Source organism: Brachyistius frenatus, unplaced genomic scaffold, assembly GCF_029030835.1.
Source record: "Brachyistius frenatus isolate BFR_SWC_R1_liver_20210118 unplaced genomic scaffold, ASM2903083v1 Contig_61, whole genome shotgun sequence".
Taxonomy (NCBI): domain Eukaryota; kingdom Metazoa; phylum Chordata; class Actinopteri; family Embiotocidae; genus Brachyistius; species Brachyistius frenatus.
Window position 1 is genome coordinate 2089017 of NW_027210660.1, and position 13455 is coordinate 2102471.

Sequence of the window (13455 nt, forward strand, 5' to 3'; positions counted from 1 at the left end):
CTCACTCGTAGCCAATGATAGTGACTCCAAACGCCTTTACATGGAAAAGTAAATACTGTATTTTATTAACTGATACCGTAACTCATTCTAATTTTCCATAACATAGACCAAGTGGCCTTTGATTATCAATATGCTTTATGCAATCATAACAATGCCTTGACCATTCGAATAGCCTTTTTGTAGTCTAGTTTTAGCTTGTAGCCATTATAATGTATTACTATGCCAAATGTGTAATTACAGTGTCCAATGGGGATGATTTTGATTATGAGGATGATTATTTGATAAACTAATGACCTTAAATAATTATATTATTGATTGAGAAATAAAAAAAATCATACTGGAATTGTTTGTTGTCTTGTGTAAACATGAAAGAAAGCACGAAGTTTATGGTTATAGATGTTTAACATAAAACACTTGCTTCTTCAGCCTACTGAATATTGTTTACATTAAATCTACTAACTGTATGTGCTTAATGATTGGAACCACTCAAAATAGAGGGCGAATTAATTATGTAAAAAAAAAGTGCCCATGACCTTCTACAGCTTACTTTTAAGTCCTTGTGTGTAAAAATACTGAAAAACAATTAGAACAGCGTTGGCCTCGCACAGGAGAATATTGTAGCTGTAGCAGTGGAAATGCTGCAAGCTTCACATGCAGTCGGTTTAAAGCTTCTGGTTATTGTTCTTTGGGATATTTTTTACATTCTTCAATGTAAAATTCTTAATTCAATGTACAAGATCATTATTGCAGCAGTAAATGACATGATCAGAATATGAGACAAGGGAAAATGATTAGGGCAGAGGAATTATGGACAAAGTTTAGTTTTAACATCAACAAATTCTTTCCATTCTTCCTATTATGTATCTAAAAATAAAACCTGAGAATTCGTATTTTCTCTTCTCATCTCTTCAACTGCCAGTGGCAACTACGTGCCATTTCATCATGCAAGTATCTGTCTGCACCCCCACGTCAGCTTCCTTCACTTTAACCAGCGAGCGGAGATGAGAAGCATCAAATGGCTCCTTTTATTAACAGTCTATCACTGTGAACTCCCGGTGTTGTGAGGATCAAGGAGAGGAGGACGGTGGAGGCTGTCCGCCAGCTGATTAGACCGAATACGACTTCCGGTCCAACCAGACACAGGCTCAGTGGCGTTTGTCTTTGACAGGTGGGTGTTCTTGTGTTTCTGCTGGGGCTGAGGGAAAAGGTGGAGCCAGCCAAAGACAAAGGAGGATGATGAGGTGACAGACATGGAGGGCAACTGAGCTGCTGTTCGTAGAGGGATAGGTGTTCCATGAAAGCTCGATCAGACCGAGGATCAGGACCCTGCAAACAAGTATAAAAGTATATCATGAACATGTGAACAAGTGTTGAGGAATGTGCTGTGCTGTACATCTAATGTAAAGCAAATCAAAAATGGAACTTGTTGTTGAGTATTGAACCTCCCTCTTACCCGAGCAGGTGGGCCAGCTTTTTGACTCCTCCACTCCAGAGCAGGTAAGGCAGCGTGTGGAAGTACCACACGTAGAACTGATAGTGCAACGACCGGCTGTAGCACATGCCAATGAAGTTAGAGGTGAACAGAATCAGCACTATCTGTGATCGTCTGTTAAGGCCTAACCCAAAAAGAACAGTGACTACCAGCAACATCCTTCATTCACTCCCCGACTAATATCATGCAGATATTTAACCAATTTATATTGAACACCGAACAGTAGGCTAGTGTTACAGAGAACTATAATGGGTCTTCAAAGGGACAATATTTTGCAGATAGCAGTCAGTTTAAATGGAACAGAAGGATATGATCCACAGTGTTTTTCTGAGCAGGGATTTTCCTCTTTTCTGCTTCCTTGAGGAGTTCAAAGATGCTTTCTCCTGGTCTGGTGAGGGAGAAAACTGAGTGACTTTTCATTTACAAAAAGTTTGTAATGACATCTTTATGACTAAAATGTAAACAGCTGACAAACAAACAGGCTGAGTGCCCAAATAAAATGTTACCGTTACTCACTGATAAAGACGTCCCTGAAATAGTAACAACAATTTATAAAACTAGCTGTATTGCTTAACAAACAAGAATTAATTTTAATTACCCCTGTGCGGGGGTTTCAGCAGAGAACAGAGTGGTGTTAAAAACAGTCAAATCTTCCCAAGGACATTGCTGTTGAGATCTCTTTGATTTTCTTCATTACAGCTTGTTTGCATGGTCATGAGGACACATGGTATAAGTCAATATGGTGGCAAGCACAACAGCTAAATATCTGAGAAACCCTGCATCAGGTCTGTGGTGTCATGGTTGTAACCCAGCTAGTTATACTGCCAAAAAAAAAAAAATATGGCGGCACAGGCCAACTTTGCCTCACCTCTTCCAACGGCGGAGCGCAAAGAGCAGCAGGGTGAGCAGGTGAGCAGACAGGAGGAGTAGGTGAAAGTAGCGATTCAAGAAGAGCCACTCTGGCAGAAAGCGCCAGTTAACCGTCCACTTGAACATGAACAGACGGCCGAGATCAAAAGCCCGGCTCACATAACCGATGGGATTCTCTAGAAGGAAAGGGAGGCCCAGCAAAAGCTGCGGGAAACGAAGATAAATATGAAGATAAATGTTGGAAAAATGTATTGGTATGACAGTGTAAGTTTGCCTGGTTTTATATTATAGGGAATATTTACCTGTATGCCTGCACACAGCGAAAGTTTTGGGATTGTCCTGATAAACCCAAACTCAGACAGGAGGAGGAAAAGTAATCCAGGGGCAAAGAGAAGCACGTTCATTTTCACAGACACTGCTAAACTGTCAGAAAGAGAGGAAGACTGAAGTTTAATTTCATTATGTCATGGCAACAATTAACAATGATATTGTATCAAGTAAACATAGAAACACATTAAATCTGTTTACATATTACTCGTGCTTAAAGAGGAAGGTAATACATGAGTAACTACATTAAGGAGGAGTCCACACTTGCCTGTAAATGCCGCAGCCCAGAGTCCAGTGTCCATCCATGAAGAGGTTTACAGCTGCAAACAGGAGCATCATTGCCACTGGGTCGTTAAAGAGACGCAGCACAAAGATGGAGTGGATCCGATAGGAGGCACAACACACAAAGAAGAACACATACGGAGGAACCTGCAAAAATGTAAAGAGGTGAAAAATATTATTCTGAGAATTAAGATCATTTTTGCTGTTGACTTTTTAATGAGTAAACGCGTAGCATGTTTGTAGTTTACAGAAAAAGACCCGTCACATTTTTTTTTACATAATCACCTGATTATTTGAGCCGACCATATTCATTTTGCTTGTTTGTTAGAATCGTTGCCCTTCATCAGTATGAAAACAGCTGGATGAAACAGAGACGTGATATTTCCATCACCATACGAGGTCAAAGTCGTTGCACCTCCTTTCTCTGCTGTGGTTTAATGGTACGTGAGTGGAGAATTAGCGCCACCATCTGTTTATCTCGAGGCCCTTAAACTCTGAAATTCGACAGACCTCAATTCCATGAGGTCATGGATTTAGTTGCAAAGTCATACACCACAGCACCAATGTGGACTCGTTTTAGTTGAACGGCAAATTAAAAAAGAAGAATCTAATCACTCGGAGGAGGTGATTTGTCAGATTTGCAACAAAATAGTAGAGGTCAAAGTATAATCAACAGAAAAAGACATTTAAATTGAAAATATTCATATGACAATTAATCGTCAGCTAAAGTTTCACGATTGGGATAGCCCTATATAAGTTTAAAGGTTTCTGGAGAGTTACACACAAGAAGCTGCTGCAGTTTTATGGTGTGCTGAAGCAAACTTCATAATGTTGCACGACACACGAGGCTTCTGTCCCGCAACAACAGACTGACCTTCTTTGTTCGGTGGTAAATCCTGAAGACGAGCAGAAGTGTTATGAGGTAAAAAACGGCGAAAATGTACTGGCCCAAGCGGATGTTCACCCCACGGCTGGTAACGTAGTAAAGAGCTGTGAAGATGTAAACAAATCCAGCCGGGTACCTGCAACAACAAGGTTCTAATTTATCCAGGAGACCAGCGCTGACAACTGTAGGATAGAGACCTGCATCACTGAAAGCCTTTGAAACTCACACCAAAGGGCCTGTGTCTCCTTCAAGCTGGGTGTAGTCGTAGGTACCGTTTATGACTCCCTCCACTTCATCCATGTAGGCTTTCCAGTCGATCTCGGTGTCTGCAGTGAAGGACATAAATCAGTGATCAAGTCTTATTTAATGATGAGGAAGGTCACATTAGTAATGTCTTTGTTATTTTACTGATAATAATTTTAATACTATTGTTTATACATTTTTAAAGACCGACTAAAGCACAACACAACTTCAAGGGATCTGAATATTTGACAACTGAAAAGCCCAAGTTTTCCACTTTAAATATAAAACCTGTAAAAAACTGTTATTTTGCATTTGTGAAGTCTAACAGTCAAATTCTTATTACATACAACATAACTGATTAAAAAAAAAATAATTCAGCAGCTATCTTTAGATTTTATCTATTAATCTAGTGACTGTTAAAGATCAAACTAAATGCACTATGATTAGTTGATTAATTGTTTCTGAGAACAGATTCATTACTTTAGTCAGTTATCAAATAAAAATGTTGGACATTAACTGGCTACAGCTTCTCAACAATATGCATTAGTTGTTATTCTTTGTATCAGTACTTTCCGTCAGAATAAACAAATAAACTGATTGAACAAAAATTTTGAATGACATATTGATGCCTAAAATACATGGGTTTCATTATTAGTAAGCATTTACGTATTATTGTTATTCTTGGTTTGTTGTATATAATATATATAGATATTTAATGTACTGTATATATACTGTATGTACTGTGCATTTTATATTTTATATTTATATTTTTTATTTTATTGCTTTTCTATTATATTATTCTATTCTATTATTATTTTATTCTATTGTTTCTATTATTGCTCCTGTATGTATGCTGTTGTGGCGAAAAAATTTCCCCTCGGGGATTAATAAAGTATATACCTACCTACCTACCTACCTTAACTGTAAGTTCCCTTACAGTACTGTCAAAAACACGCCTTTGACCGTTTTTTTTTTTTTAAATTTTAATAAATAAAGTCACTTAACACGAGGACGATCGTATGGGGCCATGCAATGTCAATATATTCTCTTTGACAGGTGGCAGTACAAGTTAATCGTTTGCTAACGCTAGCTACTTAGCGTTCAAAGCCGTTCAGAGAAAGGGCAAAACACCATAGCATGCTAACTAGCCGCGGAGCTACTTACACGCCACCTTCTGTATGACGCACGCGTTGATCCCGACCTCCAGGAACCACAACACGGAAACGACCAGCAACGTGTATTCCGTCTTGAACAGGACCAGGTGTTTGTCCTGCCAGAGTGTGTGAAGTTTCCCCCACAGAGGGGACGGGGCGACGGGAGACTTTCTCCGCACGCCTCCTGCCATCTCTGCGGAGTTAGCGACGTGGAAGGAAAAGGGGGGAGACAGAGAGAGAGAGAGAGAGAGGGGGGGCGGGGGGGGGAGGCCGCAGCTGACGTGCGTACACATTTCATCACGTGACGTTTTCGTCACTGCGCCACGTCACGTGACTGGACAACGCCGTTCACTCGAATGTGTCAACTTGAGAGGTTTCTTTTCTCGGACAGGTAAAAAAAAACAAAAAACAACAAAAAAAACCAGAGCTATTATTAATGGTGCTGAATAATGAAGACACGCACACTTTTTGTACGTTTCTATTGCTCACGTGGTTGTTTAACGTCGGGTTGTTAAAACGTTTAGAGGTCACTGCTGGTTTCCCAACGGTCGTAGCAACGTTAGCCGTGTAGCGGCTAACTTTATTATGAAGAAAAACTTATCTTATCGGAATATAAAGTCATAATGTTTCATTTCAAGGTTTAGATGCCCGTTTGCATTGGAACTTTTAATAAAGACAGAAATTAAGATGTGGCCGCTGCTTTGCCAGGGATCCGAGGACTATAACAAGCTTCTTCTTTTTTCTTTTTTTTTTTTTAATTTTTTTTTAAAAGTATGCAGTTTACTGTCATAGTGATCAGGAGTAGCCCATGTCTTTTCTTATTTGTGTTTTACATTTATTCTCGTAGTTTGGATTCTTGTTATCCCTTTCCCCCCCCCCCACACACACACAACTTGTATTTGACCAAGTCCAACTCCCAGCTGCAGGTCCTTCAGCTTCCCGAGCTGGCGGTACTACCAAAACCTTCAAATGCTCTTCTACCCATCTGGATGTAAAAATAGACACGTATCACGTTATTTCTAGCTTTATTTGTAACATTACTCCACCTCTTCTGTGTCAGCAACAGTATGCCTGCAGAACTCCTCCAATGATATGCAGGGTATCCCCAAGTCTCTAAAGGGTGAGGTGGTAGCGGAGGGTAATGGTTGGCAGTTATTTCACTATTAACCGTGCGTGTGTAGGTAATGTTGACCAATTATAATTACAGTATTTATGTAAACATGCACTGTCTGCCCGACAAATAATAATCAACAAACACTGATAAAACAAAGCTTGTTGGGAAGCTTTATAGAGACGTAGGTGCTGTAAAGAACGCTTGTGTTATAATGGTAGAGTAAAGCCTGATGCATTATCTCATTGACTTTAATTCGGTACGATTATGACTTTTGATTTATACATCACTGAGAATACTGTCTTACCGCATCGAGTGCATGTTTTTGTCATCAGAAATGATTTAAGATGCTACTAATCCTCATTATTGCAATAGAATGTAATGCAAAATACGTGGCAGGTAATCTATATATTGTGAGAAGCTGTTTTCCAATTTGCGTGTTATTTGTTCCATGCTTACTTCTGATCAGCCACTACTAAATGCCACGCATACTGCAAACTCATCAAAGCACGTCAGTAAAGACAGCTTTGGGTTCATGGACAGTTGATATATTGACCTTCTTACGTGTTGCATGTTTGTGCAGGTCTGCTCTTCAGGCCGTGACAGGAGACTCAGAGGAAATGGATGGATTTTCTGTGACGATAACAGAGGCCATGTGCCTCGGGACCAGCCTTGCCCTCTCAGGCATATGCTACTATCTGTACAGGAAGAGCCAAACAACAGTAGATAAACTTGATGTTAGTTGAGAATCTTCTTTACGCTGTAGAATTTTTCTGATGATTTTTCAATGTCTATTTTTTAAGTGTCGTAAGCCATCGGCAGCACTGGAATTAGTTGTGAACCATTTGAGCAGTCGTCAGCTTTCCCAAATAGATGACGTTCACCTCACTAATGTCTTTGAATGCTAATGCTTACAGAAAGGGAAATCCAAGCCGTCAGGGTTGTGACCGAAGCGGCAGTATCTACTTGCAACCCTTCAGTACAAGCTGCACGCAGCGAGTCTTCAACTAAGAATTTTGAGTCATTTTTAGAGACTTGAAAAACTAGATTATGCAAAAAAAAAAGAAAAGAAAAAAAAGCTGGATAAAAGCCAAACACTTATCAGTGTCACATCTTCTGAACACCTTGTAACCTGTTTGGGAGGCTGTTCTAGTGTGCAATATGGTAAAACCTGAATCCTCTCTACTTCAGTATGTGCTGTTTACTGCATTTACAAACAGTGTCTTTATGTCATGTTGTCAGAATGCTCCGTGCTTCACCATAGATGGAAAACTCAAGGACATTTTGAAAGTGACTCCGGGAGCGTGTCATCACTATGCTATCATAGAAGGTAACCAAGGTTTATTGTTTCAGATACAGACATAGCTGATAGACGATTTTCTTTCACTGAAAATGTGAATACCACCCTTTTCTCTTATTATCTGTAAATGTATACGTGTATATATTTCTGTGTGTTGTAGGTGCTGTGAAACCAGAAGGTGAGCCTCTGACAAGTCAGTTTCACAAAGAAGTTGTTGGTGTGTTGCATAAATTCATGTTGAGAGAGCACAGGCTGGTGTGGAACGGCCTTTCACGCTCATGGTGAGAACTGCACCAAGACATAAGACTTTGCACTATTACAAACCCACACGACAGCTTATTTTTATGCACCAGCGTGGCCCTGAGGCATTATGTTCTCGGGTGCTCGGTCTGTCCGTCTGTAAGTACAGTGGGTACGGAAAGTATTCAGACCCCTTTAAATTTTTCACTCTTTGTTTCATTGCAGCCATTTGCTAAAATCAAAAAAGTTCATTTTATTTCTCATTAATGTACACTCAGCACCCCATCTTGACAGAAAAAAACAGAAATGTAGAAATTTGTGCAAATTTATTAAAAAAGAAAAACTGAAATATCACATGGTCATAAGTATTCAGACCCTTTGCTCAGTATTGAGTAGAAGCACCCTTCTGAGCTAGTACAGCCATGAGTCTTCTTGGGAATGATGCAACAAGCTTTTCACACCTGGATTTGGGGATCCTCTGCCATTCTTCCTTGCAGATCCTCTCCAGTTCCGTCAGGTTGGATGGTGAACGTTGGTGGACAGACATTTTTAGGTCTCTCCAGAGATGCTCAATTGGGTTTAGGTCAGGGCTCTGGCTGGGCCAGTCAAGAATGGTCACAGAGTTGTTCTGAAGCCACTCCTTTGTTATTTTAGCTGTGTGCTTAGGGTCATTGTCTTGTTGGAAGGTGAACCTTCGGCCCAGTCTGAGGTCCAGAGCACTCTGGAAGAGGTTTTCTTCCAGGATATCTCTGTACTTGGCCGCATTCATCTTTCCTTCAATTACAACCAGTCGTCCTGTCCCTGCAGCTGAAAAACACCCCCATAGCATGATGCTGCCACCACCATGTTTCACTGTTGGGATTGTATTGGGCAGGTGATGAGCAGTGCCTGGTTTTCTCCACACATACCGCTTAGAATTAACGCCAAAAAGTTCAATCTTGGTCTCATCAGACTAGAGAATCTTATTTCTTATAGTCTGGGAGTCCTTCATGTGTTTTTTGGCAAACTCTATGCGGGCTTTCATATGTCTTGCACTGAGGAGAGGCTTCCGTCGGGCCACTCTGCCATAAAGCCCCGACCGGTGGAGGGCTGCAGTGATAGTTGACTTTGTGGAACTTTCTCCCATCTCCCTACTGCATCTCTGGAGCTCAGCCACAGTGATCTTTGGGTTCTTCTTTACCTCTCTCACCAAGGCTCTTCTCCCACGATTGCTCAGTTTGGCTGGACGGCCAGGTCTAGGAAGAGTTCTGGTCGTCCCAAACTTCTTCCATTTAAGGATTATGGAGGCCACTGTGCTCTTAGGAACCTTGAGTGCTGCAGAAATTATTTTGTAACCTTGGCCAGATCTGTGCCTTGCCACAACTCTGTCTCTGAGCTCCTTGGACAGTTCCTCCGACCTCATGATTCTCATTTGCTCTGACATGCACTGTGAGCTGTAAGGTCTTATATAGATAGGTGTGTGCCTTTCCTAATCAAGTCCAATCAGTTTAATTAAACACAGCTGGACTCCAATGAAGGAGTAGAACCATCTCAAGGAGGATCAGAATAAATGGACAGCATGTGAGTTAAATATGAGTGTCACAGCAAAGGGTCTGAATACTTATGACTATGTGATATTTCAGTTTTTCTTTTTTAATAAATTTGCACAAATTTCTACATTTCTGTTTTTTTTCTGTCAAGATGGGGTGCTGAGTGTACATTAATGAGAAATAAAATGAACTGTTTTGATTTTAGCAAATGGCTGCAATGAAACAAAGAGTGAAAAATGTAAAGGGGTCTGAATACTTTCCGTACCCACTGTACGTGTGTGTACGTCCCATGAACTCGATGTGTCAGGATTACCTCCAAGAAATTTCTCCCAATGTGGCACAATCATCCAAAGGTCACTGTAATCTCACAAAATTAATTTGCGTCCATAATGCAATAATTCATACACCATTTTTTTTGAATATTTCACAGAAATGTCTAACATGATAAAGTAATGAAAGGAGGATATTCTATATTCAAAACTCCGACTTCACCGTGACATCATAATGTAGTAAACTTTTCTGGCCAAGTCTTCTTTACATATATTGTCAGAGTTTGGACAGACATGGATGAAACTGCCACCTAACTGGATGGTACACAACCATGAGGGGGTGATTGTAGTTTTAGTTCTGTAGTGTGCTGATTGTGCCCAGGGAGTGCATGTGTAGAAAACCTCCTTCAGTATGGAGCTCACAAAGTGACCTCACCTTAAGAGAATAAAGCTCAAGCGATTTAATATTAAAACTCCATAACGTTGGGGGTCTGACGAGAGACAAAAGAAGAATGGTGGAAGTTGATGGTGTAAAGGCAGAGATATCCTTAAAGTTAGTCCCCAATGTGGGACAACAGGAGTAGAGTGACTGGATGCTACAGTTCTAATAATGCAAGTCATACAACAGTTTGTGTCCACTAAAAAGCTCCACTGTTCCTCCCTCTACCTGTTGCAGGATGGACGATGAACGAATCTTGCATAGTAGAGGGAAGGCGGTGCCCTTTTTGTTAGTCGGATCAGATGACACTGCAGTCAAAGTCCTGTCCCCTCTGCAGGCCTCGGGGGTGTGCACGGAGGTCACCCACGAGAAGTTTCACCAGGTCTACAACAGTTTGGGTGACCTGGTAGGACAATACCTCAGCGGGGAGAAGCTCAAAGGCCAACTGGAGATCGAGGAAATGCTCAAAGTAACATTTCTAACTTCTATAACTTATTTATTCTGAAGGCATAAATAAAAAAAAAAAAGATCTTAATGGTATATCGTGCAAATACACACCTCTTTTCCAGGTGGGCACAACTGTTACGGGCGTGGGCGAGTTGATACTGGACACAGACGGCTCCCTGACTCTTCAACCACCTTCTGACGGTTCACAGTACTTGTTGAGCATGGCAGACTTTGAAACCCTGCGCCGAGAGAGCCAGGGCGAGGCTCTGTGGTGGAAGGGGCTGACTGTTGGTTGTGCTGCGGCGGGGGCAGCGGTCCTCCTCTGGGTCGGTCTACGCTACTACCGCCACCTGAAAGTTCGCTGGGAGCAGGAGCAGGACAGAAGGGATTTTGAGAGGCTACGGGCGGAAGCATCGGGACTGCGCGCTGCTGTAGCGGATCCCAAGGCCCCTCAAGATGGAGTCGCCGATAACACGGCACATATCTGTGTGATTTGCCTCAGCCACCCACGTGACTGTATTCTGTTGGACTGCGGACATGTCTGCTGCTGCTACACCTGCTACCAGGACCTGCCACAACACACATGCCCCATTTGTAGAAAGGACATCGTCAGAGTGGTGCCACTCCATCACCTCTGAGGCACCCGAGTGACTGCGTGACTTAAGTGGACATTTATACACTGTTCAAGCGTCCAAACTGCTGCACTTAGTAACTTGAAAATAAATGTGATATATAAGGACATCATGGAGGTTCAGTGAGGTCATTTTATCTGAGATTAATTTTTGGGAAGGACGGGGAAATACAGCGATTGAATAAATGTGTAAATTTACGCAATACAGATGTTTATTTTTACTAAATGTTTATTATGTGCCTTATCCTGCCACTTATAAGGCTGCTGCTATGTCAGAGTGACTGTACTGTTTGTATCTGGTCACAAGGAAGTAAGGTTTTGTGTTAACCAGTGTCGGTTACATATTTCAGTGACTGGAATGAAACAGTCGAATATACTGCTAAGACAAAGTTTGAGTGTTGACATGTAATTAAGGCATTACAGAAAAGTGAGAATGTGTAAAACATTGGTTTGCTGAGACCAATTTGGTGAAGTATCACTCTTAATTTGTGTTGTTGATTTCACTTGACATCAGTTTGGCTATATCGGCTACTCGACTAACTTAAAGGGGATTACAGCAAATTTCCATCTCTAATTATGTTTACAGGAGAGCTACTACAAACTGTATGTTTGCAAAAAAAAAAGAAAAAAAGTTGGACAAAGCCTTCAGCGGCTCCAGAGGGAGCTGCACAAAGTCTGATAAACTGTTTCAAGTGATCAAGGGATGCTGATGAAGACTACAAGTTTAGTAATAAAGCAGACGGAATAATAAAGACAATATTTATGATACTGCTGCTTCAGTTTTGGTTCTTTTTTTCTGTCCTTTTGTTCTGAAACAGAACATTTGCACACACTGACATCTTATCCTGGTTTTAGAAGCCTTGATAGAAAGTGCTACCTAGATTTTGAGGAACCTGGATAAAAACCTGGAAACTTTGCCGTGTGAGCACCTTAATCTGAACATTCTTTGATGGTAAATAGTGGTTGAACTGCACACAGACGATTAGAAAGCTTGATGCTGTAATAACCGTGTATACAAGGATATGAATAATCTGGTTTCTTATGGTTCATGTGAACACCTACTACTGAACAAACTCAAAACCAGGACAAGACTCAAGGCCAGGACACTAATGTGCATGTAAACACACTATGAGTTATAGGTAGTAGTAGTCTGTTGGGACTCTAGACTGATAATATGCTCAACCAATTTTCAAATTTGCTTGTTAAATGAAGCTGTTCTGTGATGAACTGTAAGGATTGACCATCTGAATTTAGACAATTTCTTTTTTAGGTTTTACAGTTGAAGCTAATTTCTAAATCTGTATACAGTAAATTAATGTCATACTCACTTTGAAGGTTTCTACACTTTCAGATAGCCAAGTTTATCCTGAAAGAAAATGTGCAATTTTGAATCAGAGGCAGGCAGTGCTTTCCCTCCGGCTACAGTAAAGGTACACATCTGTGAAAGGCTGACAAGTTAAACAGTATTATGTTCATTTTGTGTGTACAGATGATCTTATATATACTTTAAGACTTTATATACGACCCACCTGTGTTTCTGAACAACAGCTGTTGCATTAAATGGCTGCTGCTCCTTTTCAAAATGAGGAAACGTACTTCAGGCTTGAATAGATAGATGCAATTCACAGGAATCTCAAGATGATATGAATTCATGTATTTTTTTTTCTATAGGCACAAATGCCTTGTTGGCAGCACCTGGTGTCTGAAAAGACCCGCGCAGTGAGTCATCAAGTGGACTATTTCTGTCGTCTTTAACCAGCATTGAGTTGACGTTGAGAGCAGCGGATAGATAAAAATCCTCTTATTTTTATTTTTTTTCAGCAGTAGCACAGAAAGGGAAAAGCTAATAGGTGTGTGTGTGTGTGTGTGTGTGTGTGTGTGTGTGTGTGTGTGTGTGTGTGTGTGTGTGTGTGTGTGTGTGTGTGTGTGTGTGTGTGTGTGTGTGTGTGTGTGTGTGTGAGGATATAGAAGAGGGCAGTGCAAGGTGAGGAGTGCTGCATCAGGCCTGAGTCGTGGTGGAAAAAGGAGCAGGTGGACGACACAGGATCCCATAAATCTCCCTCAGCGGTCATAAGGGTTCACTTTGACAAATTCTTCATGAGCTCTCAGCAGAACAGCAGCTGTGGCTCTGGAAGATGAGACTATTACTGTAGCACACGCAGACCTATCAGGGCATAGAGGGGAAAAAAAATAACTGTTATTTGATTGGTTCATCGCAGTTTAATTGTAACTGAG

The 13455-nt window shown here is 41.0% G+C and overlaps 2 protein-coding genes across 3 annotated transcripts; one reads left to right on the forward strand and one right to left on the reverse strand.

The window, feature by feature from the left end:
* Nucleotides 1-35: 35 nt before the first annotated feature.
* alg3 (ALG3 alpha-1,3- mannosyltransferase) lies at nucleotides 36-5466 on the reverse strand. Its single transcript, XM_069706223.1, has 9 exons — nucleotides 5265-5466; nucleotides 4084-4183; nucleotides 3846-3993; nucleotides 2958-3118; nucleotides 2665-2785; nucleotides 2361-2566; nucleotides 1803-1880; nucleotides 1454-1597; nucleotides 36-1326 (listed from the first exon to the last, which is right to left on the reverse strand). The coding sequence occupies exons 1-9, from the start codon at nucleotides 5443-5445 to the stop codon at nucleotides 1146-1148; spliced, it is 1320 nt and encodes a 439-aa protein (XP_069562324.1). The 5' UTR covers nucleotides 5446-5466; the 3' UTR covers nucleotides 36-1145.
* A 113-nt stretch (nucleotides 5467-5579) lies between these two features.
* Nucleotides 5580-11952, forward strand: mul2 (mitochondrial E3 ubiquitin protein ligase 2). 2 transcript variants are annotated; one of them, XM_069706225.1, is made up of 6 exons: nucleotides 5580-5645; nucleotides 6949-7102; nucleotides 7608-7695; nucleotides 7826-7946; nucleotides 10380-10611; nucleotides 10712-11952. In XM_069706225.1, the coding sequence occupies exons 1-6, from the start codon at nucleotides 5611-5613 to the stop codon at nucleotides 11225-11227; spliced, it is 1146 nt and encodes a 381-aa protein (XP_069562326.1). In that variant the 5' UTR covers nucleotides 5580-5610; the 3' UTR covers nucleotides 11228-11952. The 2 variants fall into 2 exon arrangements, with proteins under 2 accessions (XP_069562326.1, XP_069562325.1); XM_069706224.1 differs by lacking the exon at nucleotides 5580-5645 and having other exon boundaries at nucleotides 6148-7102.
* The last annotated feature ends 1503 nt before the right edge of the window (nucleotides 11953-13455 follow it).